Source organism: Lynx canadensis, chromosome D1 (genome assembly GCF_007474595.2).
Source record: "Lynx canadensis isolate LIC74 chromosome D1, mLynCan4.pri.v2, whole genome shotgun sequence".
NCBI classification, from domain to species: Eukaryota; Metazoa; Chordata; class Mammalia; order Carnivora; family Felidae; genus Lynx; species Lynx canadensis.
The window spans coordinates 9759849-9787509 of NC_044312.2; the positions used below are offsets into that span (position 1 = coordinate 9759849).

At 40.7% G+C, this 27661-nt stretch overlaps 1 protein-coding gene and 1 pseudogene across 3 annotated transcripts in view; one reads left to right on the plus strand and one right to left on the minus strand.

Moving 5' to 3' along the window:
• Positions 1 to 6009: 6009 nt before the first annotated feature.
• The window catches only part of ALG9 (ALG9 alpha-1,2-mannosyltransferase), a 99092-nt gene continuing 77440 nt past the window's right edge, over positions 6010 to 27661 (minus strand). For 2 of the 3 annotated variants that reach the window (XM_030333915.2, XM_030333918.1), the window contains exons 15-16: positions 9651 to 9769; positions 6010 to 9364 (exon numbers count right to left, since the gene is read on the minus strand). In XM_030333915.2, the coding sequence (XP_030189775.1) occupies positions 9327 to 9364; positions 9651 to 9769 (157 nt within the window). In that variant the 3' untranslated portion in view covers positions 6010 to 9326. The remainder of the gene's footprint in view (positions 9365 to 9650; positions 9770 to 27661) is intronic. The other variant, XR_003972617.2, reaches the window with a different exon arrangement.
• LOC115525272 lies at positions 24914 to 25636 on the plus strand (annotated as a pseudogene).

A 27661-nucleotide genomic window follows, 5' to 3' on the forward strand; every position in this document is an offset into this window, starting at 1 on the left:
AAAAAAAAAAAAAAACATTCCCCATCAAGTTTGAGCTCAAGAGAGGGTATCAGCCATCACACAGAAAAAGAAAGAAATCTCCTATTTCAAACAGCTGACCTTGTCTGGTTCCCAAGGCCTATCTGCCTAGGTGGGTACCCTTTACTGTTTTAAATGTCCATGTTCTGCAAATGTTTGCTTTTCATCTAATGACCTGCACAGGAGGAGCAATCAAAGGTATTCTAAGGCCTTTATATGGCTCAGCCTCTGCTACATGCTATTACTTTCCTTTGAGCCACCGTGTGGATAATGTGTCAGCATCTGACGGAGGGGAGCACTGTGCACACTCACATAGGCTTTGGGATGCCTTTGACAAGGTCAGTAACTCAACAGAGGCCAAGTTAAGACTGTGTGTATGAAGTAGTTTGCTCATGTTTGGAACCCTGACAATGGGCAAATGGCTGGTAATTACACCTCAAAGTAGCTGCTACCCCCTTTCAAGCAAACACATACCTTTTACTACCTATGAATACTACCAAAGTCATGTTAAAGAGTAGTGACATTAACTGTGAGGAATTGACCTGTGGATCATTTGCCCAACCCAGGAATCACTTTTGGGGTAGATGATCCACCGCCCATAAATTAAGGGCATGGTTTTCTCCAGGAAATTTTTGCCATTACAGCAATGTAACCATGCATTCTAAAGAGATATAGCTCAGGGGCACCTGGGTAGCTCAGTCGGTTAAGCTTCCAACTTCACCTTAGGTCATGATCTCAGTCCCTGGGTTCGAGCCCCATGTCAGGCACTGTGCTGACCCCTTAGAGTCTGGAGCCTGCTTCAGATTCTGTGTCTCCCTCTCTCTCTCTCTTTCTCTCTGCCCCTCCCCCGCTTGCACTCTGTCTCTCTCAAAAATAAATAAGCATTTAGAAAATTTTAACTGAAGAAATGTAGCTCAGAGATTTCCATTTACACAGGAATTTATACACCAAAGAATACTGCAAATACTGAAACAAATTAGCATCCTGGAAGAAAAGAAACAGTGAAATTTTCAGTGAGAATGGGCTGCCCCCTGCTGGACTTAGGGAAGTCTCTACAAGGGCACTGCATGCAGTCCGGCTGCCTCAGCAAGTTTTCAGAAATAATGATACTTGGAAGTAAAACAAAAACAAAACCGAAAAACAGAAACAAAAACAAAAACAAAACAAAAACAAAACCAAAAACAACATGGCAACAAATTTAAACTTTGGTGTTATTTTTTAGAATATCTCCAGTAATCACAGGCTGTAAAAACACAATCATAGAAAAGGCCCAAGTAGAGGGGAAAGGGCTGAGTTGAAAAAAGCACTTAAGATTCTTTTATAAATGTAGCACTGTAAAACCACCCTCCTTTTCCTACAGAACTCCACAAATATTTCACAGGCAAGAAAAAAAATGAGAATATATTCTCGGAAACACCAGGGAAGCTTAAGAGACACGTATTGTCAATTAAGGCAAGAAAAAAGCAAGACCAACTGCTGAATGACATACATGGTGTTTTCTTGTTGATTGAGGGGGCACATTTCAGGTCGTTTCTCTCAGAATGAGATTAACCTTTGCTCTCATGTCTGTGTGTGCATGTGGGGGGTGGGGGGAGGGCAGCGGCTCCCAGAACCTTTGCCAAAGACCAGTGCAAGTAACAAACAGGAAGTCTTCACTGTACATGCCCCAGAGCGTAGTATACGAAATCTACAAAGTAGGTTCGCCCAGCGAGCCCTGCGCAGGACTAACTATCCACCGGCACGTTTTTTCACTCTGCTCACCAGAACCACAGGTCCTTCTCTGAGTAGGCTGAGCAGCGCCGATCAATAGGGTCTGAACTTACAAGACCTTGAGTCTTCCTCAAGGTTGGATCTGCTTGCTCAAACACTCTCCTCCCCATCCATCAATAAAATGGCACTTGAATGGGTCTGAAATGGCCAAAATTAGTCATTGCTCTTTTCCAGATGTGTTCTCATTTAAATGTGCTGAGAGGATCAATGGGAAGAGAACTGCAGTAAACTATGAACATTCATTAGTGTACATCAGTACCCTAGTAGTTACTTGTTTCCCAGAAAGCAGGGCCCAGAGAGAATGGGTAAGAGGGCAGGTAAAGTTTGGAAGTCAGAAAAAATAGAGAAAACGTGGGGATGGGGGATGGGAGTGGCAAGAAGTGTACATGGAAGTGTGCGTAGCCAGGGGCTGTAAGTGGAAAAGAACAGCAAACATTTTGCCTACTCAATTACCTTTGATCTTTGGTGTGACTGTTTGCCTTCCAGCCTCTAATAACAATTGCGGTGGATATTAGAAAACCACATAAAAAGGTTTTTTAAAATAAATGCCAGGGCCCATCTGTAGCTACTAACTCAGAATTCCTCGGGGGACTCAAGAAGATAGGGATGATTTTTTAAATGGTCTCCAGTGAGCCTCTCCTGCAGCTGTGGTTGAGAATCACTGCTCTGTAGGTCACATCTTCTCCAGCACTGAGTGTGATGCTGCGGAAGCAGCTAGTAAGCAGACCAAAAAGCACACCCTTCTCATTTGCCAATTTGAGATTCAAGAATTAAAACGGTAAATACAGGGCAATGTCTCCAGTTCTGCAGGCCAATCAAGATCAAAGTTATTTTAACTCACACGTCAGAGCCATCAAGGGTCCGTTGTTTTTATTTCTATCCCCAGGCATGTAACAACGGAATAAGCAGCCCAGAAACTGGAAGCAAAAACAAGAACAAAAAGCCCCACCGTTCAAAAGTAGTTTATGAAGATACCTAAGGTTCACTTAAAACATTTAAATGTTCCTACTCAGGTAAAAAGCTATTTAATCCAATTGTTAATTTAATCACAAACTATCCTAAGAATAGTCACTTCCATGGAGATGTCAGTCATTACATCTTCCAAATCGTGTCACTACAATTCTGTCATCTCATATCCCTTATCTAAATTTGCTTCATTTTATTCATCAAATCTGTTAGTTATAATTTCTTTCAATGTCAGGTCTAGGTTGAACTGCACAGCTGAAGAGAGCCAAAACAGCCTTCAGTTTAAAAATACAAAAATCACTCACACTGGGCAGTGGCGGGGGTAGGGGAAGGGGGAGGGCCTGGGTGGTTCAGTGTGTTAAGCATCCAACTCTTGATTTCGGCTCAGGTCATCATCTCATGGGTTGAGGAGTTCAAGCCCTGCTTGGGATTCTCTCTCTCCCTCTCTCTCTCACTCTCAAAATAAACATTTAAAAACAAAATTTGGGGCGCCTGGGTGGCGCAGTCGGTTAAGCGTCCGACTTCAGCCAGGTCACGATCTCGCGGTCCGTGAGTTCGAGCCCCGCGTCAGGCTCTGGGCTGACGGCTCAGAGCCTGGAGCCTGTTTCCGATTCTGTGTCTCCCTCTCTCTCTGCCCCTCCCCCGTTCATGCTCTGTCTCTCTCTGTCCCAAAAATAAATAAACGTTGAAAAAAAATTTTAAAAAAAAATAAAAACAAATAAAATTAAAATTTAAAAATCACTCACTACTTGATATTATTGGATTTTTTTTTTTTTTTTTTTTTTTTTTTTTTTTTTTTTTTTTTTTTTTTTAGTTTATTTTGAGGGGCACCTGGATGGCTCAGTCGGTTAACAATCAGACTTCAGCTCAGGTCATGATGTCACTGTCCATGAATTTGAGCCCTGAGTCAGGCTCTGTGCTGACAGCTCAGAGCCTGGGGCCTGCTTCAGATTCTGTATCTCCCTCTCTCTCTCTCTCTGCCTCTCCCCACTCGCACTCTTTCTCTTGCTATCTCAGAAATAAATAAACATTAAAAAAAGGTTTTTTTTTTAAATAAAGTTTATTTTGAGAGACAGAGCATGAGTGGGGGGGTGTGGGGGGAGGAAGGGGGAATCCCAACCAGGCTTCACTCAATCCCAAGAGCTCGATGTGGGGCTCAAACCCACAAAACCTAGAGATTGTGACCAGAGCCAAAATCAAGAGTTGGGTGTTAACCTACTGAGACACCCAAGTGCCCCAATATTATTGAATTTAAATGTATCACTACAAAGCCATCCTGCAGTTAGACTTCCTTTTCCTAGCAGGGCTGATAGGAATGGAGCACTTCTTCACACCTGGAGGGGAAGCTTTCTGCCCCAAACTAGTTCAGAAGGTCTCCTGAGCAAAGCCTGACCTTCCAAAATCAAATAGAGATATTCAGTAAAGGTACCAAATCTCCTTTTAGAAAGTACTCTGAGGAATCTGCCTTTGTGTGTGTACTTCAAGAGAATTCCTTAAATATGCACAATATTGAGTCTCATTTACATCTTCCAAATTGCCCTTTGAGTAACAGAGGGCTTATAACTTGCTTTATTTTCAAAGGTCTAAAAATCAGCCACATTGAAAGCATAAGTTGTGTATTAGTTGCAAGTGTCTTTTGGCTCTTCCTTCTTGCTTATCAATGAACATGGGTATTACCAAAATGTTCAGGGAACCGTGTTGAACCCTGGGAATACATGGGAGTGTGATATGGTCTTTGCCGCTTGATGTGCCAACAATATTCTTGAAAGACAGGTTTACAAAGATAACATGTCAAGGTTCCATGCCATTAGTAAAGACACTGGGTACTCATGAAGGGTGAGGAAAGGAAGTAATCCTCAAGCCTAGAACAGCTTCATAGAAGAGGGGGAGACTCAATCTGGCCTGAAAAAGACTAACAGAAAGAATGAGGACATTCTAGGCACCCCCACCCCCAAAAAAGAAAGAAATTAATTAAGGCTGTGGATTTCTCCTGGAATTATATTGGTAGAGCACCCTTCTCTAAAAGGACTTTAAAGAAATGAAACGAACCAAATTTTGTGGGCATTTTGGGTCCTATGGAAAGAAAACAGATAACCTATCATTTAAAACCAAATAACTACTAGAAGTTACTGGCTATAGGTGCAAGGCAGGGAAATGATGTTAGGAATTCATTCACAAAAAAGTTTTTACTAATCCTGACAACCTGCAACAAAGGGGGAAATTACCTAAGTGTTAAATACTATCAGATCCAGGATACCTGGGTGGCTCAGTCGGTTAAGCATCTGACTCTTGTTTTTGGCTCAGGTCATAGTCTCACGGTTCATGAGATCACACTTCACACAGGGGCTCCATGCCAACAGCACAGAGCCTGCTTGGGATTCTCTCTGCCTCTCCTCCACTCATGCATGCGCTCTCTCAAAATAAACATGAAAAAAATTTTTAAATAAATATTAACCAAAACATTAAAAACAAAGGTGGGGGGGCCCTGGGTGGCTCAGTCAGTTAAGTGTCCAACTCTGGCTCAGGTCATGATCTCAACAGTTCATGAGTTCGAGCCCCACATCTGGGTCTGTGCTGACAGTGCAGAGCCTGGAGCCTGCTTCAAGTTCTGTGTATCCCTCTCTCTCTGCTCCTCCCCTGCTCACACTCTCTCTCTCTCAAAATAGATAAAAATTAAACAATTACCAAATCCACACTTCTATGAATATTAAGACTATAACAGTCCAGAGATTTTTAATCGAAAAACCTAAGATGGATCTGGAGACTATTACTTTTTACGCACAACACTGACACATTGAAGTGATTCCCACTATGCTTGGTTTTTCCACAAGTACAATAAAACTAATCCTCACTGACTTTCACAAATAAATGCCTCTTCCTGGAGTTTTCAGAAGAAACATTCTGTGCTATTTGGCCTTTAAGAAGGCAGGGTAGGGGAGATGCTGGGGCTCCTGGGTGCCTCAGTCATTTAAGTGTCTGACTTTGACTCAGGTCATTATCTCACAAGTTCTTGGGTTTGAGACCCACATCGGGCTCTGTGCTGACAGCTCAGAGCTTGGAACCTGCTTTAGATTTGGTGTCTCCCTCTCTGCCCCTCCCCTGCTCACGCTGTCTCAGTGTCTCAAAAATAAATAAACGTTAAAAAAAAAATTTTTTTTTAAAGAGTAGGGGAGATGCAAGGAGTGGAGTTTCAACCTCTACCAAAGATTTAAAAGCTAGAAGCAAACGAGAAGATACCAGCCTAAGAAAGGAAAATCAAATTGCCAAGATTTATTTAACTTTTTCTTTTACAGAAAACACACGTACGTGATATAAATAGTGACACGTGGAATAAAGTACAGGGATCAGGAAGACAAATGAACTGGACAAGACTCTTGCATCAACACTGTACTGCTTCCTGATTTCATGTGCAGCATGAATTACATGGTAATGTATGTACTGGAAAAATCAAAGGCAACATTCATTTAGATTTACCAAAACACCAGAGGGCATCTGAAATCTCATCTTTCTGTTGCAAAAGAATAAAGCTGAGCATACGTCCATCTATCCATTTACTCAAGGCATTTAATGTAGTAACATAAGAATGAATTAACACATGAGCTTTAATAGGCTGTGGAGGCAAAGTTTAAATTGTGTCTCTTTTCCCTCTTCGGAAAAAAATAACCAAATTAAAGCAGAGGTGCCTGACACTGGCTAGAAGACAGCATAATCACAGTGAATTCTTATTTCAAATCCCACGAAATGCAAAAACACAATAAACGATTGCCACTAGTGTTTTGACCCAACAGTCACTCCAGATGTAATAATGCTACAAAACCACATGAGTTTTTAAGGTTCTTTCCCAGAACTCCAAACCAGCAAAAATGTCCCAAGGAAATGGTTGAGATCAAGAACCACCCTGATTTAAAACAATGTTTCTAAACTTCAATTCAATAATAAAGAGTATGGGCTCCCATTTTCTGTGATTATCCCAAGAGATTAAAATGACTAGTCTTCTGTTTTACCAGATGACAGCCCTCAGGTGCCAGGTACACTTTGATAATAGATGCCTAGCACACTGTCTGGTTCAGTAATGGGACTCAGTGTCATAAGATCTGGGGTTCAGATAAAGCTGCTTAAGATCAAGAGGTCGGGGGAGCGCCTGGCTGGCTCAGTGGGAAGACCATGTGACTCTTGGTGCTGGGGCTGGGAGTTCGAGACCCACATACAGATTACTAAAAAATAAATAAATAAAATTTAGAGATCAGAAAGCCCTGAAACGGTCAAGTACACCTACTCCCTCATTTAGCTCCATGATCAAAGTTTATTACGAATAATAAACAAAGTCCTCCGTATTTCTCAATACACCACAATCTGTGAAAAGACAAGTACCTCAGATACTTTATCCTTAAAGTGAGCAGAGCAGTTAGCTCATGCTAAACACAGATCCTCTGGAGGAGAAATACTTGTCTGACCAGGTGTTTTGAAACTCTTTTTCCCAGGCAAAGCTGGCTTCCCTGTATTGCTGAGATGGAGACTTTTCAAAAATGTGTTTATATAACATCACATGAAAAATACTCATTTTCAAAATGAACAACATTCGTTTTTACATCCCTTACCCACAGCATTTGGCACAGTGTTCCACAATGTATTGTGCTCTCACTAAAGATGTACCTAGAACAGAGGAAACCAAAACCAGGTTTTAAAAGGGATAGGAGCAGATATCCCCAAGGAATCCCTTGATCAATCATGACCTTTTTTTGTGCTCTATTACAGTAAGTCCTCACTCAGAAGGATTTTTTTTTTTTTTAAACATGCAAGGTGAGAAAAGAGACCATCATTGTATCACTTTGATTAGGAAAAAAGCTACTCACCATGGACCTCCATTATGGGACTCTTATTTTCCTGCAAAAAGTAGAAGGCTTTAGCCACTGTGAAAGACAGCACATGGTTACTGCAGGTGTGGCAAGACATTTCACTGCAAATTCTCTACCCTGTAGTCAGACCACATGTGCCAATATTTGCCTTGGAAAGCAGTAACCAAGTATGGAGAATTAAATACCAGAAATCTTTAAAGCAGCAAGTGGAACCCCAATTTATCTTCACTCTCCAGTTACTGTTCTGTACTGTCTAGACCTATTTCCTCTCCAGCGCTTCAACCTCAGTCTGGAAATTCCATGAGAGGGATCCCGACGAGGAGGAGACTTTTTGTATGTTGACTAGCCATTTCTTTCCCTGTGACTTCCTTTCTCTTCTCTTGGGATCAGTTCCTGTTGAAAAGCCCTTCCCTTTGAAGAATGAAAGATGAAAGCTCTGAAAAATCTCTTCATCCTCTCTGCAGATTACTAGACATAACTACCTTTATAGAAATAAGGCACCTATAATATGACCCCAGATTGATTATGTAGAAACGAAACTGATAGGAGATTCTGTGTGGCTGCAAAAGAGCAGGACTTCCAAACATGAGCACAACTTTCCAGACACAGGCTGGGCCGCATCACGGGGCACTGCTGTGATGGTCTAACCCACAGGCAGAGTGGAGGCTCTGAAGAACTCAAAGAAACACAGATAAAATTCTTCCTTAAAATAGAAAGTTACATTATCAGTCAGGTCTCTAGCCAACACCATCGCTCTGTCTTCCAATGTCTTCGGAGTCAAGAGAGGAAGTATGGAAGAGCTTTAGGTAAGAAGTTCAGGAACCCACGTTCTAGTCCCAGCTCTGTTACTTACTGTGGCCTTGGGCAAGCTACTTGCCCTTCCCCACCACCCCCCAAAGCCTGTTTCATCATCTATAAAATGGGGACCAAACCACTTGTCTTGTCTGCCTCACACTGTGACCGTGAGGACCAAACGAGATCATGTGAAAGTACTTTGTAAACAGTGAAATACTGTATGTAAAGTAACAGTATATACTCATTACACTTTAATTAAGTCCTTATCATTGCCTATTTGACTAGAAGTGCCCCATGCAGAATGTGCTTTGCAATAGATAGACTCAAAAATACGTGCTGTAAATATACAGTGGCCTTTTCCACTAGGGTTCTTTAAAAAAAGGGGGGGGGGGGGGCGGGAATTCATCAATAGCCTCAAAATACATTACTTAAAAATGTGAGGTCATCCAAACCTACCTACCAAGTGATCGAATTAATTTTCCCCAAATACGTCCTATACAGTTATGGTCTACTCTGCTGATGCTTTTATACAGAAAAGTCTGGAATTCAAGAAACAGCATGCGAAAACTTAACACAGTTTGTTGTATAGTAAATAAACTGAGAATAAGAGGCATCCTACATAATGAAATTAGATTACAGATCCTCAAATGGTTGCCTTTTTCCTGAGATATCTCCAGGACAGGGTCCTCGTCCTGTGAAGTGCTTTAGAGAAGCTTAGTCCTGCACGAGGTGAAAAGGACATGTAGGTTGGCAATTAGGCTGTGCTCATTTTCAGCACTAGGACTTGAGTAAGGTCTGCTAAGAGCTGCCAAACAGCTTTGGTGGAGAAGCCTGTGTGGCCCAAAAGAGGCTTGCTAGTTCTCAGATGCCAGGCCAGAGTATGGAGAGAGAGTTTAATGCAGCCATCCAGTTCAGGGATTTTCAATTCTTCCTGTAAGGTGGCTCTGCTCTTCTCCGGTCTAGTAAATATCGAACAGAAGAAAAACAGTAAGATGTAGAGCAACATACCTACCAGACGTTAAGGCCTTTTTCTGCCTAGCTGCAAAAAGTTCACATGCAGAACAGAGACACAGCAAGACGTGAATGGGAATTACTTTGACCAGCCCAAAGCACCCAGATTCTAGAATCCTGTGTCAGACAGCCTTTATTACAAACGTTACAAATGATGATGTGGAGGGCGTCCTGTGAGTGCAATCACTAGTTAACAGGATGGTCGTCCTTTGGGGTCACAGGCGTGTTGCTAACCTCCACTTTTCTTCCTGATTTGCTTCGCTTTTCGGGGTTTGAGGATGGTGTAGTTTGCATACGCTGTATACTGATCTGACAGGAAGGGGACATAGAATGCCCGCAGCAACTTTGAAGATCTGAAAAACAAGAAAGAAGAAAAAAGAATTCTATCGTTTGAGAGAATTTACTAGCGGTGTTGAAAATGATGAACAGAAGTTAACTAAACATGGCGGTGAGGATCATATCGTGTATGTGTAGCAAAGAAAAACCTGTCCTTTAACTACTAGATCATGAAAACAGACTTAATCAAGACCAAATACCTTGTTACCAACACCGAAAAGACAGTGCCCCTAATAAACCACAGAATATCCTTCAGAACAGCCCGAGGCCTTCCCTTTGCAGAGAATACGCCATAGAAAAGCTCCAGGTCAATCAAAGGACTGCTATTACTGGAATAAATTCTTAATACCCAAATGGTTTCTGCCTTCTGCCAAATGCCCAAATGATTCTGATTACAGTTCTAAGTTTCCCTAGAGAGAGAAAGAAAACTACGTGCTGGGCTTCCTGTGCACAGTGTGCCGGCAATGTCTGAGTCAGAGAGGGAGTGTCCCCACAAGCTTGTGGCCCCGGCAGGCTGGAATATGCCCACTAGTGACTAAAACATACAAATAGCTCCAAACCTGAATTTCTCACGAGCTTCTGAAGAATGTGAAAAATGCCTCACATCACTGAGCACTCACTATTGGACAAGCACTGGAAAAACTGCTCACACTTCTTGAGATATTTAATCCACCCAATTACCCCAGGAAGAAACTGATATTATCCCTACTTTATAGTGGGCAGCTGAGGCTCAGGCAGACGGAATTGCTCAGAGTCACACCATAAGTGATGGAGCCCTCACTCAGACCCAGATCTGATTACGGATTGTGCACTTTTAACCTGCACCAGGGCCTATCCCACATCCCAGAAATGGGCAGACCAAATTCATCACTTCCTAGAAAATGTGGCAGTGGTAGTTTCAAATTCTATATGAAGTCTTACTTCTTGACTATGCTTCTGGAGCCTGAAAATCAAAAGTTGGCCCAGTTACCGCCACCCTAAATGAGGCAGCTGAAGAGTGCTCCGCTGGCAGTCCTCTTCCAGACTCTAAACTTGTAAATGTCATGTCAACGTGGCATTTGTACTGGCAGCCTGCCCCTGGGTTTGGCAGACTCCCGCAGTGCCTGCACACAATGATATCGTGCTTGGCATACACACCTCGTAGATTCTCCCCAAATGGGACGCTGGCAGTGCTCGGTGCTCAACAGAGACGTGCTTGACTTCTACAGCTAACAGTTCGAGGGCTTTGATAGAAAAGAGGCTTAGAAGAGAGACACCCGAGATAAAGCGGGCCTGCTAACAGAACGAACAGGATGGGGGGGCACCCACCTGTCAGAAAGCAGCTAGTTTATTCTTTCTGCCCATGCTGCACAGATAGGGGGAAGGTCAGAACAGAAAGCCATAAGCCAAAGCAAACTCCTGTGAGCTTAAGTGTAGTAAAGACACGCTAAGACTAATTAAGTGTCATTTCCGTTCCAGTGGACTCTGCAATAAGAGCTCTGTGAGCACAGTCCACGTGTATTTCCGGCCAGCTCAGTCCTTCAGGCTCCAGGAGAACATTAGGGCTGCTGGGCCCACTTTGAGTTTTTCACTTTCTTTTCTGAACAATTCCTTACTACGTGGGAAGGCTGTTATTTCATTTTGTTTTAGAGTCTTCCTAAGAACAAAGAGAAATTATACTTATTTTTAAAAATAGAATAAAACTAATTCTATCTTGTAATTACATATGGGTCCACTGCAACCTTTGATAAATTTAAGCTGTATTATAGGATCTTGGTAGGGTTTTTTTTTTCCCCTCTATCTCATGTTATTTGCAACTTTTTTTTTTTTAAACGAGTAAGACAAAGGAAAATGATGAAATCACCAAAAAGGATGATACAAAAATAATCGCTATTGCATCATCCTGCAATTTTCTCATTGCATTACCCAAAGTATTGTATCATCTTTCAATGGGGTAGAAAGACCTGAGACGCCATCTTGGTAGTCTGCTTTTAGCTTTCAGTGAACACAGATGAGAATTGAGAATTTTAAAATTTTCTGTCCATAAGGCCAATAAGAAGACGACAGACAGAGGGACACATGTCACAATCATTAGACAAATCAGAAGATGGACACAAAGAGACAAAGGGCACCTGATATGCTATCGTGGATGGGGACACTGACCCTAAGTAAAACTTGAGCCTCTTGAGTCTTCAGATGACAACATACTATACGGTATCTAAGGAGGAATCTTCTCAAACTCAAGAACTGATGAGTGAGCAATAGACCTCTCAGAACAAAAAGAAAACAAGGGACTCTCATTCACTTAGTCATTCCACAGGAAGGACTTATTCAATATTTTGCAACGAAAACCTGCTGGACCATCCTGTTATGCTAAAAGGGTGCAGGATGAGATTCTTTCATCTTTTGTGCCGGGGTCCAAAGTTTACTTGATACAGTTCATAAATGGACAAATGCCGAAGACAGGTTAGTATACAAAGGTGACTGGAAAGTATAGAGGAGAAACAAACGTGCAAATTCAATGGATCATTTGACGTTTAATAAATTCAAGAATGAAAATGTCTGAATTATGGAGCCAAGAACATAGCTATACTCTCTTTAACAAAATTATGAGCCATTAAAGATTTAAAAAAATTCTAGTGTTACGTTTTGATGTTCCAAGAGTGAGAAGAACCAGGAGTACTAAGTTAGAACCTACTGGAGGTAGATTTAAAGTCGGGGACCAGTATTTTCAAGACGGATATATTCCAGGTTCACGCATGACAAATGGTTTCAGAGACATCCATTTCAGGTGTGTATCTATCTAGGTACATCTATTCCAAACGAGGAGAACCTGGAACCAAGTGTCAGGGTCGCTACATTTAAATTATTAAGATTTTAAATGAAGAGTTTATCTATCCTCTTATTTACATAAGCTATTTATAAAATAAAGTAAAAAATGTAAAAAATGAAAAGTGTCTATTGAGCCAAGATAGTACACAGTGATGGAGTATTTTTCTTGGTGTGCTGATAGGTCATGCCCAGAAATTCTAAAAGAGATCTTGGGCCATAAGTGGGACATCACCAAAAACACTGACTGCCCTGAAATAGAAGAAGGGCCACTATACATGACTGTTGAATGCAAAAGGCATTGAGAAAAGGTAAAAAGATAAAGGAGATTGGGAAAAAATATTTGTAATACATCTGAGAGGATTAGTAGCTAGAGTATGTAAAGCATTCCTGCAGTCAAGGATAAATGACTCCATGAGGAAAAATGACCAAGAATATGAACAAAGAAAAGAAACATAAATGGCTAACTATATATAGAAAGTAATATTCAATTTTACCAGTAATGAGGGAAATGTAAATTTAGGCACACTTTTTCAATAATCAGGTTTGCATGAATCAAAAAGTCTAGTAGCATCAAACAATCAAACACCGGTGAGGATTTAGGAAATAGATACTGTCAAAGTGAAACCTGCAAAGCCACTTGGAAAGGCAATTTTAACAATATTAAAACAAAAAACTATGCAGTCCCTATGAAAAGGGTTTTATCTTATACTTTATGCCATACTGCTTTTTTAACAACCTACTTTGTTTTCCATTTGTTACAACAGAAAATTTACAACATATACAACAGGAGGCGAAACATACTACATATAATAGTTTTTAAAAACCAGTAGACGGATTTTTAAAATAAATATCAAATCCTTAAACAACAACAACAACAAAAAAATCCTATGTGCTTACTATGTGTAGGGCTTTGGGTACTGTCCCTGAGCACACCAAAGTTTCTGTTCTCAAAGAGCTAGTGATCTACGTGGAAGAAACAATATAAATGATACGTAACCATGGCACAGCATTTCCTAACTAAAAAAAGGTAATACCAAAGTTCAAAGTGATAACAGACACAGTGAGAAGCGAGGACAAACACTGGGGATTGCATGGGTATGGAAGACACATTTACTGTATCTTAATTCATTTCACCCATCCAGCATTTCCAAGATATACTAAACAGAAAGGCAACTTGCCCTTTCATAACCAAATCTACAGCCCTTTTAGGTTAAATGCTCTGTCCACTCAGCACCAGCCAGAAAATGGCTTGAATAAAACCCAAACTCTTTCTCATGGTCTACAAAAGCCCAGGAGATCTAGCCCTCACTTACTCGCCCCACCTCACCTTGCACATTTCCCTCCTCACCCACTACACTCGCACCATGCCAGCCGCCTCTCCGTCTCTCCCTACCCTATAGCCTTCACATGCGTTCCCTCCTCTCCCTAGAACACTCTTCCCCCCTCTTCTTCTCATGATTAAGTCCAACTCAATTTTCATTCCTCATCTTAGAGGCAACCTTTGAGAGGTTTCTTTTAAATATATATTTATATATATATAATAAATATATATTTAAAAGAATATATATATATATATATAAATATATATTTAAAAGTATATATATATACTTTTTTTTTAATTTACAGCAAGTTAGTTAGCATACAGGGCAATAATAATTTCAGGAGTAGAATCCAGTCTTTCACACCTTATGTATAACACAAAGTGCTCATCCCAACTAGTGTCCTCCTTAATGCTCCTTGCCCATTTAGCCCATCTGCCAAACCCACAATCCATCCAGCAATCCTCAGTTTGTTCTCTGTATTTAAGAGTCTCTTATGTTTTGTCGCCTCCATGTTTTTATACTATTTTTGCCTCCCTTCCTTTCTCTTCATCTGTTTTCTATCTTAAATTCCACAGAAGTGAAGTCATATTTGTCTAACTTCACTTAGCATAACACACTCTAGTCCCATCCACGTTGTTGCAAATGGAAAGATTTCATTCTATTTGATTGATGAGTAATACCCCATTGTATATTTATATACACAACATCTTCTTTATCCATTCAATCTGTTGATAGACTTTTAGGCTCTTTCCATACTTTGACTATTGTCAATAGCTCTACTATAAACACTGGGGTGCGTGGCCCCTTTGAAACAGCACACCTGTACCCTCTGGATAAATACCTAGTAGTGCAATTGCTGGGTCACAGGGTAGTTCTATTTTTAATTTTTTTGAGAAATCTCCATACTGCTTTTACAGAGTGGCCACACCAGTTTGCATTCTCACCGGCAAACCAAAAGGGTGCCTCTTTCTCCGCATCCTCGCCAACATCTGTCGTTGCCGGAGTTGTTAATTTTAGCCATTATGACTGGTGTGAGGTGGTATCTCATTGTGGTTTTTCATCTGTATTTCTATGATGAGTGATGTTTACCCTTTTTTCATGTGTCTGTTAGCCATCTGGATGTCTTCTTTAGAAAAGTGTCTATTCATGTCTTTTGCCCATTTCTTCACTGGATTACTTGTTTTTTGGGTGTTGAGTTTGATAAGTTCTTTCTGTCATTTTCAAATATCTTCTTTCATTCCATTGGTTGCCTTTTAGTTTTGCTGATTGGTTCCTTTGCCGTGCAAAAGTTGATCATCTTGATGAGGTCCCAATAGTTCATTTTTGCTTTTGTTTCCCTTGCCTCTGGAGACATGTTGAGTAAGAAGTTGCTGCGGCCAAGGTCAAAGAGGTTTGTGCCTGCTTCCTCCTCTAGAATTTTGATGGCTTCCTGTCTTACATTTAGGTCTTCCATCCATTTTGAGGTTTTGTGTATGGTGTAAGAAAGTTGTCCAGGTTCATTCTTCTGAATGTCGCTGTCCAGTTTTCCCAACACCATTTGCTGAAGAGACTGTCTTCATTCCATTGCATATTATTTCCTTTGTCAAACATTACTTGGCCATACATTTACAGGTCCATTTAAGAGTTCTCTATTCTGGTCCATTGATGTAAGTCTGTGTTTATGCCAATACCATACTATCTTGACGACTACAGCTTTGTAGTACATCTTGAGGTCTGGAATTGTGATGCCTCCAACTTTGGTTTCCTTTTTCAGGATTGCTTTGGCTATCTGGGGTCTTTTCTGGTTCCACACAAATTTTAGGATTGTTTGTTCTAGCTCTCTGAAGAATGCTGGTGTTATTTTGATAGGGATTGCATTGAATATGTAGAATGCTTTGGGTAGTATCAACATTTTAACAATATTTGTTCTTTCAATCCATGAGCATGGAATGTTTTTCCATTGTGTGTGTGTGTTCTTCAATTTCTTTCATAAGCTTTCTATAGTTTTCAGTGTATAGGTTTTTCACCTCTTTGGTTAGGGTTATTCGTAGGTATTTATGGTTTTTGTCACAAATGTAAATGGGATCAATTTCTTGATTTGTTTTTCTGCTGTTTCATTACCGGTGTGGAGACATGTAACCAATTTCTGTGCATTGTTTTTATGTCCTGTGACTTTGCTGAATTCATGGATCAGTTCTAGAAGTTTTTTGGTGGAATCTTTTGGGGTTTCCATATAGAATACCATGTCACCTGTGAAAAGTGAAAGTTTAACTTCCTCCTTGCCGATTTGGATACTTTTTATTTCTTTGTAATGTCTGATTGCTGAGGCTAGGACTTCCAATACTGTGCTGAGTAACGGTGTCAAGAGTGGACATCCCTGTCGTGTTCCTGACCTTAGGGGGAAAGCTCTCCATTTTTCCCCCATTGAGGATGTTATTAGCGGCAGGTCTTATCTGGCTTTTATGATCTTGAGGTATGATCCTTCTATCCCTCCTTTCTTGTGGATTTTTGTCAAGAAATGATGCTGTATTTTGTCAAATGCTTTCTCTACATCTATTGAGAGAATCATGTGGTTCTTGTCCTTTCTCTTATTAAAATTTTTTTTTAACATTTATTCATTTTTGAGACAGAGAGAGACAGAGCATGAATGGGGGAAGGTCAGAGAGAGAGGGAGACACACCATCTGAAAGAGGCTCCAGACTCTGAGCTGTCAGCACAGAGCCTGACGCGGGGCTCAAACCCACGGACCGCGAGATCATGACCTGAGCCGAAGTCGGATGCCCAACCGACTGAGCCACCCAGGCGCCCCGTCCTTTCTTTTATTAATGTGATGTATCACATTGATTGATTTGCGGATATTGAACCAGCCCTGCATTCCAGGTATAAATCCCACTTGATCATGGTGAATAATTCTGTTAATGCATTGTTAAATCCACTTGGCTAGTATCTCATTGAGAATTTTTACATCCATGTTCATCAGGAAAATTGGGTCTATAGCTCTCCTTTTTAGTGGGGTCTTTGTCTGGTTTTGGAATCAAGGTAATGCTGGTCTCCTAGACAGAGTCTGAAAGTTTTCCTTCCATTTCTATTTTTTGGAACAGCTTCAAAAGAACAGGAGTTAACTCTTGTTTAAATGTTTGGTACAACTCCCCTGGAAAGCCATCTGGCCCTGGACTCTGGTTTTTGGGGGGAGATTTTTTTTTTTATTACTAATTCAATTTCTTTATTGGTTATGGGTCTGTTCAAATTCTCAACTTCTTCCTGGTTCAGTTTTGGTAGTGTATGTTTCTAGGCATTTGTCCATTTCTTCCAGATTTCCCAATTTATTGGCATATAATTGCTCATAATATTCTCTTATTATTATATTTCTGCTGTGTTGGTTGTGCTCTCTCCTCTATTATTATTTTATTTTATTTATTTGGTCCTTTTTCTTTTTGATCAAACTGGCTAGGGGGTTATCAATTTTGTTAGTTCTTTCCAAGAACCGGCTCCTGGTTTCACTGATCTGTTCTTTTTCTCCCCCCCAAAGCATTGCTTTTGCCGTAATCTTTATTATTGCCAGTCTTCTACTGGTTTAGGGATTTATTTGCTCTTCTTTCTCCAGCTCTTTAAGGTGTAGATCTTTCTTCCTTCTTAAGAAAGACCTGTACAGCTATATACTTCCCTCTTATGATCGCCTTTGCTGGATCCCAGAGGTTTTGGGCTGTTGTGTTACTTTCATTGCCTTCCACGTACTTTTTAATTTCCTTTTTAATTTCTTGGTTAACCCACTTTCTTCAGTAGGATTTTTTAACCTCTAAATATTTGTTGTCTTTCCAAATGTTTTCTTGTGGTTGATTTTGAGTTTCATAGCACTGTGGTCTGAAAATATGCCCAGTATGATCCTGATCTTTTTGAATTTGTTGAGAGCTGATTTGACCCAGTATGTGATCTATTCTGGAGGATGTTCCATGTGAACTGAAAAGAATATGTATTCTGTTGCTTTAGGATAAAATATTCTCAATATAACTGTTAAGTCCATGTGGTCCAGTGTGTCATTGAAAGCCACTGTTTCCTTGATTTTATGTTTAGATGATCTGTCCATTGCTCTAAGTGAGGTGTTAAAAGTCCCATACTATTATGGTATTATTATCATTGAGTTTATGTTTGATTGATTTATATATTTGGGTCTTCCACGTTGGGAGCATAAGTGTTTACAACTGTTAGATCTTCTTGGTGGGTAGACCTCTTAATTATGATATAATGTCCTTCATCTCTTTTAACAGTCTTTATTTTAAAATCTAGTCTGATATCAGTATGGCTACTCTTTCTTTTGGTGACCATTAGCACGATAGATGGTTCTCCATTCCCTTACTTTCAATCTGAACATGACTCTAGGTCTAAAATGGGTCTCTTCTAAAGAGCAAATAGATCTTGTTTTCTTATCCATTCTGTTAACCTATGTCTTTTGATTGAAGCATTGAGACCACTGACATTTAGAGTGAGTACCAAAAGATCTGAATTTATTGCCATTGTGTTGCCTGTAAAGCTGGAATTTCTGGTGGTGTTCTCTGGTCCTTTCTAGTCTTTGTTGCTTTTAGTCTTTTTTTGTTTTGTCTCATCTTTTCTCCTCTCAGAGAATCCCCTTAAAATTTCTTGCATGGCTGGTTTAGTCATCACAAATTCTGGTACTTTTTGTTTGTCTAGGAAACTATCTCTCCTTCTATTTTGAATGACAGCCTTGCTGGATAAAGAATTCTTGGCTGCATATTTTTCCAATTTAGCACGTTGAATATATCCTACCACTCCTTTCAGGCCTGCCAAGTTTCTGTGGATAGGTCTCCTGTGAACCTGATCTGTCTTCCCATACAGGTTAGGGACTTTTTTTCCCTTGTTGCGTAATTCTTTGTGTATTTTGTGAATTTGACTAAGATATGCCTTGTTGATTATTGGTTTTTGTTGAATCTAATGGGAGCTCTCTGTGCTTCTTGGATTTTGATGTCTGTGTCTTTCCTCAGGTTAGTAAAGTTTTCTGCTATGATTTGCTCACATAAAAAACCTTCTACCACTTTTTCTCCCCATTTTATGGGACTCAAATGATTCGGATGTTATTCCTTTTTAGTGAGTCACTGAGTTAATTCTTGTATCGTGCTCTTTTACCTTAGTTCCCCTTTTTTTCAGCTTCATTATTCTCCATAATTTTGTCTTCTATATCACTGACTCACTGCTCTGCTTCATCCATCCTTGCTGCTGTGGTATCACAAGTGCATCTCAGTGATAGCATTTTTTAATTTCGTCCTGACTAGACTTCACCTCTTACCTCTGCAGAAGGGATTCTATGCTTTTTTCAACCCCAGCTAGTATGCTTACTATCGTGGTTCTAAATTCTAATTCAGACATCTTGCTTCTACTCATGTTAAGTCCCTGGCTGTCATTTCTTCCTGTTCTTTCTTTTGGGGTGAATTCCTTCATTGTGTCATTTTGGAGGAAGAAAAAGAATAAAAATTAAAAAGATTAAAAACACCACCAAAAAATCAAATAAAGGAAACTAGCTCCTAGGTATACTTTGGTCTGGGTGTTGAAAGAAGCTTGATTGCATAGAGGAAAAAAGGAAAGAAAAAGAAAAAAAAGTAAAAATTGTTTAAAAATTAAGAATATGTATACAATAAAATAGAATTAAATGAATTGGAGAAGGTAAAATAGAATAAAAAATAAATCCCCAAAAAATAGTAAAAATTTTTAAAAATTTATATAAAAATGGAAAATAAAAATGTTTTCTCTTTCTGTATCCAAGAACGAACACACACACGCACACACACACACACACACACACACACACACACACAACAGATGGACCAGTGAAAAGAATGAAATCTGAATGAAATTACATCCAGATTCCCCTAGAAGTCAAACTATGAAGCACTTTATATTCCAGACCCTAAGCAGGCAGAGGGACTTGTGGTGGTCCTCTAGGGCTTGCTTGGTACAGTTGGGCAGGGCTTGGTGTAGTAGCTCCATTCTCCACTAGGTGGTGCTACTTAGCTTACTGGGGTGGCTCAGTGTGGCACATGTGCCCATGTATGCACATGCGTGGGAGAGGTGAAAATGGCATCACCCAGCTTACCAGTCTCTAGCATCAGAACTCTGTGCTCTACCTGGCTAGCAATCAAGCACCCCCCATTTGTCTCCAGCTTCTGTCTACTCCCCGCTTCTATAGTGTCCATGTCCAAGCCATTAGCCTTCCAGGCAGCAGTGTCCTCATGAATTTTATCTCAGATGGGGCTGTTTCCAAACCCCTCACTTCTGAGGGCCCTGTGGCTTAGACCCTCTCCGACCCTCTAGGGGAGAGTCTCACCAAGAAATGGCCAGATGCCAGGTTGCCCCTGGGAACATTCCTACAATCACACTGCTATAGACACTCAGAGGTTGTGGCTGGATGCTGGTTTGCCCCAGAATAAGTTTGTGCGTAGCAGCAGCATTTCAGGGATTATGGTAAACACACAACCTGCATCAGGTTTCACCACACCCTGGTGTTTTTGTTTCAATACCACAATTGTATTCTCTGAGGTCCACTGGGACCTTTGCCTGTGGTGAGACCGTGCCAAATGCCCTCCTTGCAGGGTAGCAAGGGAACCGCTTCCCTCCGTGTGGCTCACAGACCCCTCAGACCTCGCTGCCTGCTCCTGGGGATTTGCTCTTCTCACCAGGGGACAGCCAGGTATTGGGCTGTAGGATTCCCAATGCTGCTCTGCCCTGTATAGAGTCCTAATGATATTGAAACCCTCTCCTTCCTCCTTTCTCCCTTTCTTGTTCAGGCACTTATGGGTGCTTCGACTTTCTCTCCAGCTTTCAGGGGACTGTTTTTCCTGTACTCTCCCCTGTCCCCTTTCTCTGTCCTCTGTCTGCAAATACCGCTCCCTACCCTCCACGGCTTCTCTCTCACCCTCTCACCTCTCCGCACTGCATACCTGCTGAGTTCTTTGGCTCAAGTTATGCAGATTGTTGTTAACCTTCAGATCTATTTTCTAGGTGTGCAAAATGGTTTGATGCTGATCTAGCTGCATTTCAGGGATAAGAAAAGCCAAGAACTTCCATGCTCTTCCGCCAACTTGACACCCTCCTCAACAGGTCTTGAAACCATCCTAGGAAACCCTAGGTTTCCATTTCTATCAGTTAATTTCTTTCAGCGTACCTTACTTGTTTATTACACTCCTCACAATTTTTAATTATACATTTATTTGTTGGCTAACTTGTTTATTTTCTATCCTCCACACCCTCCACCAAAGATTTCTGGGACCAAGTCTGTTTTATTTACCAACAGTAAGTACAGTGTCTGGTATATAGTAAGTGCTGAAGAAAAAATGTTGAATGGATGGATGAATGGAAAGCAGGGAGGCAGCAAGATAGAAATAAGAGAGTGACACAGGGATTTTATACAAATGAGACCTGACTTCAGTTCGGTTCAGCCACCAGTGACTGAGCACCATGTCAAACAATGGGTTAGAAAAACAATGGTGGACAAAAGATTGCTACTCTCAATAGGGAATTTAAACTCCAATCGTCTGTGTGGTTTGCAATAACCCTGTTGCCAAGGCCAAACATGGGTCTGTCTTGGAAACATCAAGAGATCCACAAAGCATCTGATTGTGCCATACTTCATCAGGGTACAATCCTAAGAAATTCAGCATCAAATTCTATCACGTGTTCAAGAAGTAAGAAGGCCTTTCTAGTTAAGCCTGAAACACAAAACTATATAAAAGATGGCGACTCTATATAAGTAGAAGCTAAGAAGAATCTATCATCAGAGATTGGTATTGGGGGGAAAAAAACCTTATTAGAAGATGATCTTCTTTTCTCCTGCAGAATCTGCTTGTAGTCTTTAAGAGCACTGTCTACCTTTCATATCTACAGCCACTACTATCTTCTAGAAGATGAACAGTCAATCTACACACCTCTGTATGTGTATAATGATTTTTTTTTTTTTTTACACTCAAAGACAAGTTGGCTTGAATTCTTCACTTCTACCACTATAGCTGCTGTTCTAAATTTCTTACCATCAACAGTTTTAATATGTTAAGCACGACTGGGTCATTTTGAACTGTTTTAGTGTTGCTGGAAAAAGGGAAATCAAATTGGTTATTTGCCTTTGTGAAAGAAAAGAGCAGTTGAGCACTGGAATAATGTGTGTGTGTACACTCACAGACCTGGAAACAAAGATCAGACTGAAATGCAAATGAGAACAAAACTAATGTCTATCAAAACTCCTACAACAATGTCTGTAATGATGTGAAACGCCAAAGTATTGCCCTCGGGAAGCACAGGAAGCATAATTTAGGGAGACACAAAATACGTGCCTCAGTCATGGAAGCCGACTTCCCCTCTCCCAGTGAGAAAGTCACTCAAGCAATTCAAGGATGAAATAGATGTGGACAAAGCAATTGCCTGAATAGCATAATTAGCTGACAGCTCAGAATGTTTTCTAATTCAATTACCAGCCCTATTTATCAGGGCCAGGCCACGCTCTGCCATGGAGATTTCAATCTGCCCTTGCTGACGTCAATGGAAGACTGCCTGACAGTTCAACAGGCATAGATGAAATGCTGGGTCAATTTTTCACGTTAAAAACAAAACGTCCTAGTCCTCAGGTTTTCTCTTTTATTTTTATCTATCCATCCATCCATCCAAACATCAATATCCCCGTGAACCTATAGTCTAAATACATCACCAGTTCTTTTTTAAAGCTGGCTTCCTCTCTTGGTCTCCATCTCTTGCTCTCCTGCACTCAGTTCATATTTCAGTGACTGATTTTCTGCAGTAGAGTGGGCCGTTCACAGCTATCTCTAGTTCTGAAGAGATCTCAGAATCCCATCAAGGTTTAATTTTAGCCACCCTCAACCTACAGTCCCATATCAAGCAATTTAAGAGCTTATCAAAAAGCTGGTATGCATCAAAAATGTAACAGTTCTGGGGCACCTGGGTGGCTCAGTTGGTTAAGCATCTGACTTTGGCTCAGGTCATGATCTCACAGTTTGTGGGGTCGAGCCCTTCTTCTGGCTCTGGGCTGACAGCACAGAGCTGGAGCCTGCTTCAGATTCTTTGTCTCCCTGTCTCTCTGCCCGTACTCCACTCACACTCTGTCTGTCTCTCTCAAAAATAAATATTTTTTTAAAATGTGACAGTTCTTTGATACTCTTAAGTAGGAAATGGGTTGAGGGACACTAATGTTTAGTCAGTACTGTGGAGTAGACATTTATCTCTTTTCCCAGTAAGAGAGATGGACACAGGAGTTATGTGCTGGGTGCCATACTCCACTAGAACACCAGCCTCTTGAAGACAGAACTTCATCTAAGTGCTCAGTCTCCAGTTTTTAGGATGGTACCACAGGAAGAACTCAGTAAATCCTCTTCTGTGGGTGAAAGAATGACTATGCCCTGCCTCTTAAATGTGAGCATCTACTCTCACTTCCCTCACTTCAGGCAATATTCATCTTCTAAAAGAAAAAGCAATTATCAAAAATAATACAAAGCTTTTTTTTTTCTCTTCTCTTCCCAAACAATTCAGTCCTAAAGACATCAGATTGGTCTAAACAAAGCAGGGGCCTACAGTAGGAGGGTGGGGGAGGGCAGAAGCTATGATGGCCCATGGGATGTTCCAGCACAACTGACATGTAGAGGGCATCCATATTAGCAAAGAAAACATTAATGCAAAAGGTCAAGTAACCTCTCCAGGTCTCTGTTAATGTAAGATTTACTGAATGAAACTTTATTTCCAGCAGGCGTGTCCAAGAGACCCTTGACACTCAATAAATAGATCTATTCCCAGTTGCAACCTCCAAAGATCCATATCATGATCTGCAAATTCACTGAGACACAAAGTGTACTCACAGCACTTCAAGACTGGTGTACAACTGATTCATGGCCCTGGTCAGTCACTTGACATGATACCATAACCTCTTGATAGTCACCTTTAGACAAAAATTCAGAATGAGGGGACTGAGAAAGAACTGGTATTAGGCAACTGGCCATTTTCTGACCTTTAGTCCCACCAAGGTGCTGGGAAAATGCTCTACACTCATCTGTTTTCTGTTTGATGGCTACTTAGATATGAAGGTATTATATGCTACACGCACCATTCTTGTGCAGAAGACACTACTCAGTGTTCAAAAATGTTTCTGTCTCTCCTCTTTGGACCTCCTTTGGGCTATTTCTACGTGAGAACTAGTAAGTAACATAGGAAGCCACGTTAGGTAGAGGATTATTCCAGGGATGCAAAGATGGTTCAATATTCACAAATCAATCAATGTGATATACCACATCACCAAAATGAAAAAAAGCACATGATCATCTCTATAGTTGCTGAGAAAGCAACTGATAAGATTCAACATCCAATCATGATGAAAACTCCCAACAGAGTGGGTTTAGAGATAAAAATCCTTTGACACAATGAAGGCCATATATGAAGACCCCACTGCAAGGCGGAGGCCCACGTGGGGCTGTTGCTCAGCAGGCCCGACCTGGCTTTAGGCCCAGGGCCTCCCAGCCGGGGATTCGGCACCTGCACCCACCCAGCCGCTGCCAGCTCTCGAGGTGCACTGCGGCCTCCACTGCAGCATTCTACCTGGGTGGCTGGGTGGTCCGTGGGCAGCAGCGAGGCCACGCTGACCGACTATGGAGGAGCAGCAGAGCACAATGAGCTGGAGGCTCTCGAGTCCATCCACCCCGACTCCTTTCACAGGCAAGGGTCTCTCAGCTACCCCCTCAAGCCCCAGTTCTGTTCATGTTCTCTCTCACCAGCAGTACAGCTGTGCTGTGAGGACAGGAAGGGGATGAGTGGAGAGCAGCTTGAGAGTGTCATTAACCAGTAGTATCAGAAAATCCACCCAGTTTCACCATTACTCTGACATCTGAGGCCTGAGAAAATGAAGAAACTGTCCAGGCTATCCCTCAAGTTAACATACAGTTAAAAATACCTAGATGAAGCCCCTCTATGAAATAATCTCCCAAGAAAATCTACAAGACAATGATGGCTCAGACATTTTAACACAATTAGCATTACAGGCAGAAGGAAACCATGGTATGGTGATGATCTTTAGGGACAGCTGTGTGAGAAAAACTAAATGAAACAGATCAAATAAAAACCAGAAAAGGGGCGCCAGTGGGGCTCATTTAGTTAAGCATCTGACTCTTGATTTTGGCTCCGGTCACGGTCTCATGGCTCATGGGCTCCAGGCCCGCATTGGGCTCAGTACTGACCATGCAGTGCCTGCTTGGGATATTCTCTCTCTCTCTCTCTCTCTCTCTCTCTGCCCCTGCCCAGTTCACATATGCTCCCTCTCTCAAAATAAATAAACATTTAAAAAGAAACTGGAAGAGAGGAAACAAAACAGAAAAATAAGCAGACAAAGCTGAAAGGCAATTATTTCATGGCACTCCTGTTACAAATGAGAAGTTGGAAGGCCAAGTTTGATGCAGAACTCTTAGAAATTAAAAAGAAATGAATGCAAGAAGGAGAATGAGCAGGCAAGAATAAATTAAGTGGGAAACAGCTATTTGAAACATTGAAACAGATCATCATCTTGACACATCTGATACCCAGTTTTCAGAAGATGCTGCAAGCAGTAGAGGCGGATGAACCTCGCAGGAAATGGAGGACTTGGAGCCAGAGGATGACAAGGATGACAAAGATGAGTCAGACTACAATCGTGCTGACCCAGAAGACACTGATCTGACAGACGAGTGGACTATCCCTAACTGCAGAGAGCCCAGACTGCCACAGTATCTGTGGCTGTGCTGAGGTGTTGATCTTTTACTCTGAGAAAAAATACTTTTCAAGAGAATATTCATCTGACAGCTCTCATCATTCAGCTTAATAAACTGACCTTAAAATTTCAACAAAAAAAAAAGCGAGAGGGAGAGAAAAATAAGGAAAAAAAAACCCACAGCTAGTATCACTCTCAATGGTGAAAAACAGAGCTTTTCCTCTAAGATCATGAATAAGACAAAAATGTCCACTCTCACCACTTTTATTCAACACAGTACTGGAAGTCCTAGCCACAGCAACCAGACAAGAAAAATAAAAGGCATCCAAATTGGTAAGGAAGAGGTAAAACTTTCACCATTTGCAGGTGACATGATACTGTACACAGAAAATCCTAACAACTCTGCCAAGAAACTACTAGCGTAATAAATAAGTTCAGTAAAGTGGCTGGATATAAAATTAATACCCAGAAATCTACAGCATTGCTATACACTAATAACAAAGTAGCAGAAAGAGAAATTAAGAAAATAACAGCATTTACAACTGCATCAAAAATAATAAAATACCTAGGAATAAACTTAGTCAAGGAGAAAAAGACTTACATCCAAAAAACTATAAAACCGTGATCAAAGAAACTGAAGAGGATACAAACAAATGGAAATATCTACCAGGTTCATGTATTGGAAGAATTAACACTGTTAAAATGTCCATACTACCCAAAGCAATTTACAGATTCAATGCAATCCCTATCAAAATGCTAACAGCATTTTTCATAGAATTAGAACAAATAATCCTTAAATTTGTATGGAACCACAAATGACCCCAAATAGTCAAAGCAATCTTGATAAAGAAAAACAAAAGTGGAGTAATCAGAATTCCAGACTTCAAGTTACACTACAAAGTTCCAGTAATCAAAACAGTATGGTACTGGCACAAAAACAGATACACAAATCAATGGAACTGAATAGAAAACCCAGAAATAAACCCACGCTTATACAGTCAATCTTTGGCAAAGGAGTCAAGAAAATACAATGGGGAAAAGACAGTCTCTTCAACAAATGATGCTGAGAAAATTGGATACATACATGCAAAAAGAGGAAGCGGGACCACTCTCTCATGTCATACACAAAAATAAACTCACCATGGATTAAAGATCTAAATCTGAGATGTGAAACTATGAAAATCCTAGAAGAGAGCACAGGCAGTAATTTCTCTGATATCAGCTGTAGTAACATTTTTCTAGATAGGTCTCCTGAGGCAAGGGAAACAAAAACAAAAATAAACTATCAGGACTACAGTAAAATAAAAAGCTTTTGCACAGCAAAGGAAATCATCAGCAAAACAAAAGGGCAACCTATGGAATGGGAGAAGATGTTTGTAAATGATGTATCTGATAAGGAGTTAATATCCCAAATATATAAAAAACTCATATAACTAAACATCAAAAAAAAAAAAAAAAACAATTTTAAAAAGGGGCAGAGGACCTGAATAAATATTTTCCAAAGATGACATCCAGATGGCTAAGGGACACAGGAAAATATGTTCAACATCACCCGTCATCAGGGAAATGCCTTATCAAACCACAATGACATGTCACCTCACACCGGTCAGAATGGCTAAAATAAAAAACACTAAAAACAAGTGTTGGCAAGGATGTGGAGAAAAAGAGATCATTATGCACTATTGGTGGGAAAGTAAAGTGGTGCAGCCACTGTGGAAAATAGTATGGAGGTTCCTCAAAAAATTAAAAATAGAAATACCATATGATCCAGTAATTCCACTACTGGGTATTTACCCAAAGAAAACAAAAACACTAATTCAAAAAGATACATGCACCCCTAAGTTTACTATAGCATGGTTTACAATAGCCAGGATATGCAAGCAGCCCAGGTGTCCACTGACAGGTGAATGGATGAAGAACATGTGTTGCATATATACACAAGGGAATATTATTCAGCCATGAAAATGAAATCTTGCCAGGGCGCCTGGGTGGCTCAGTTGGTTGAGCATCTGACTCTTGATTTCAGCTCAGGTCATGATCCCAGGGTAATGGGATTGAGT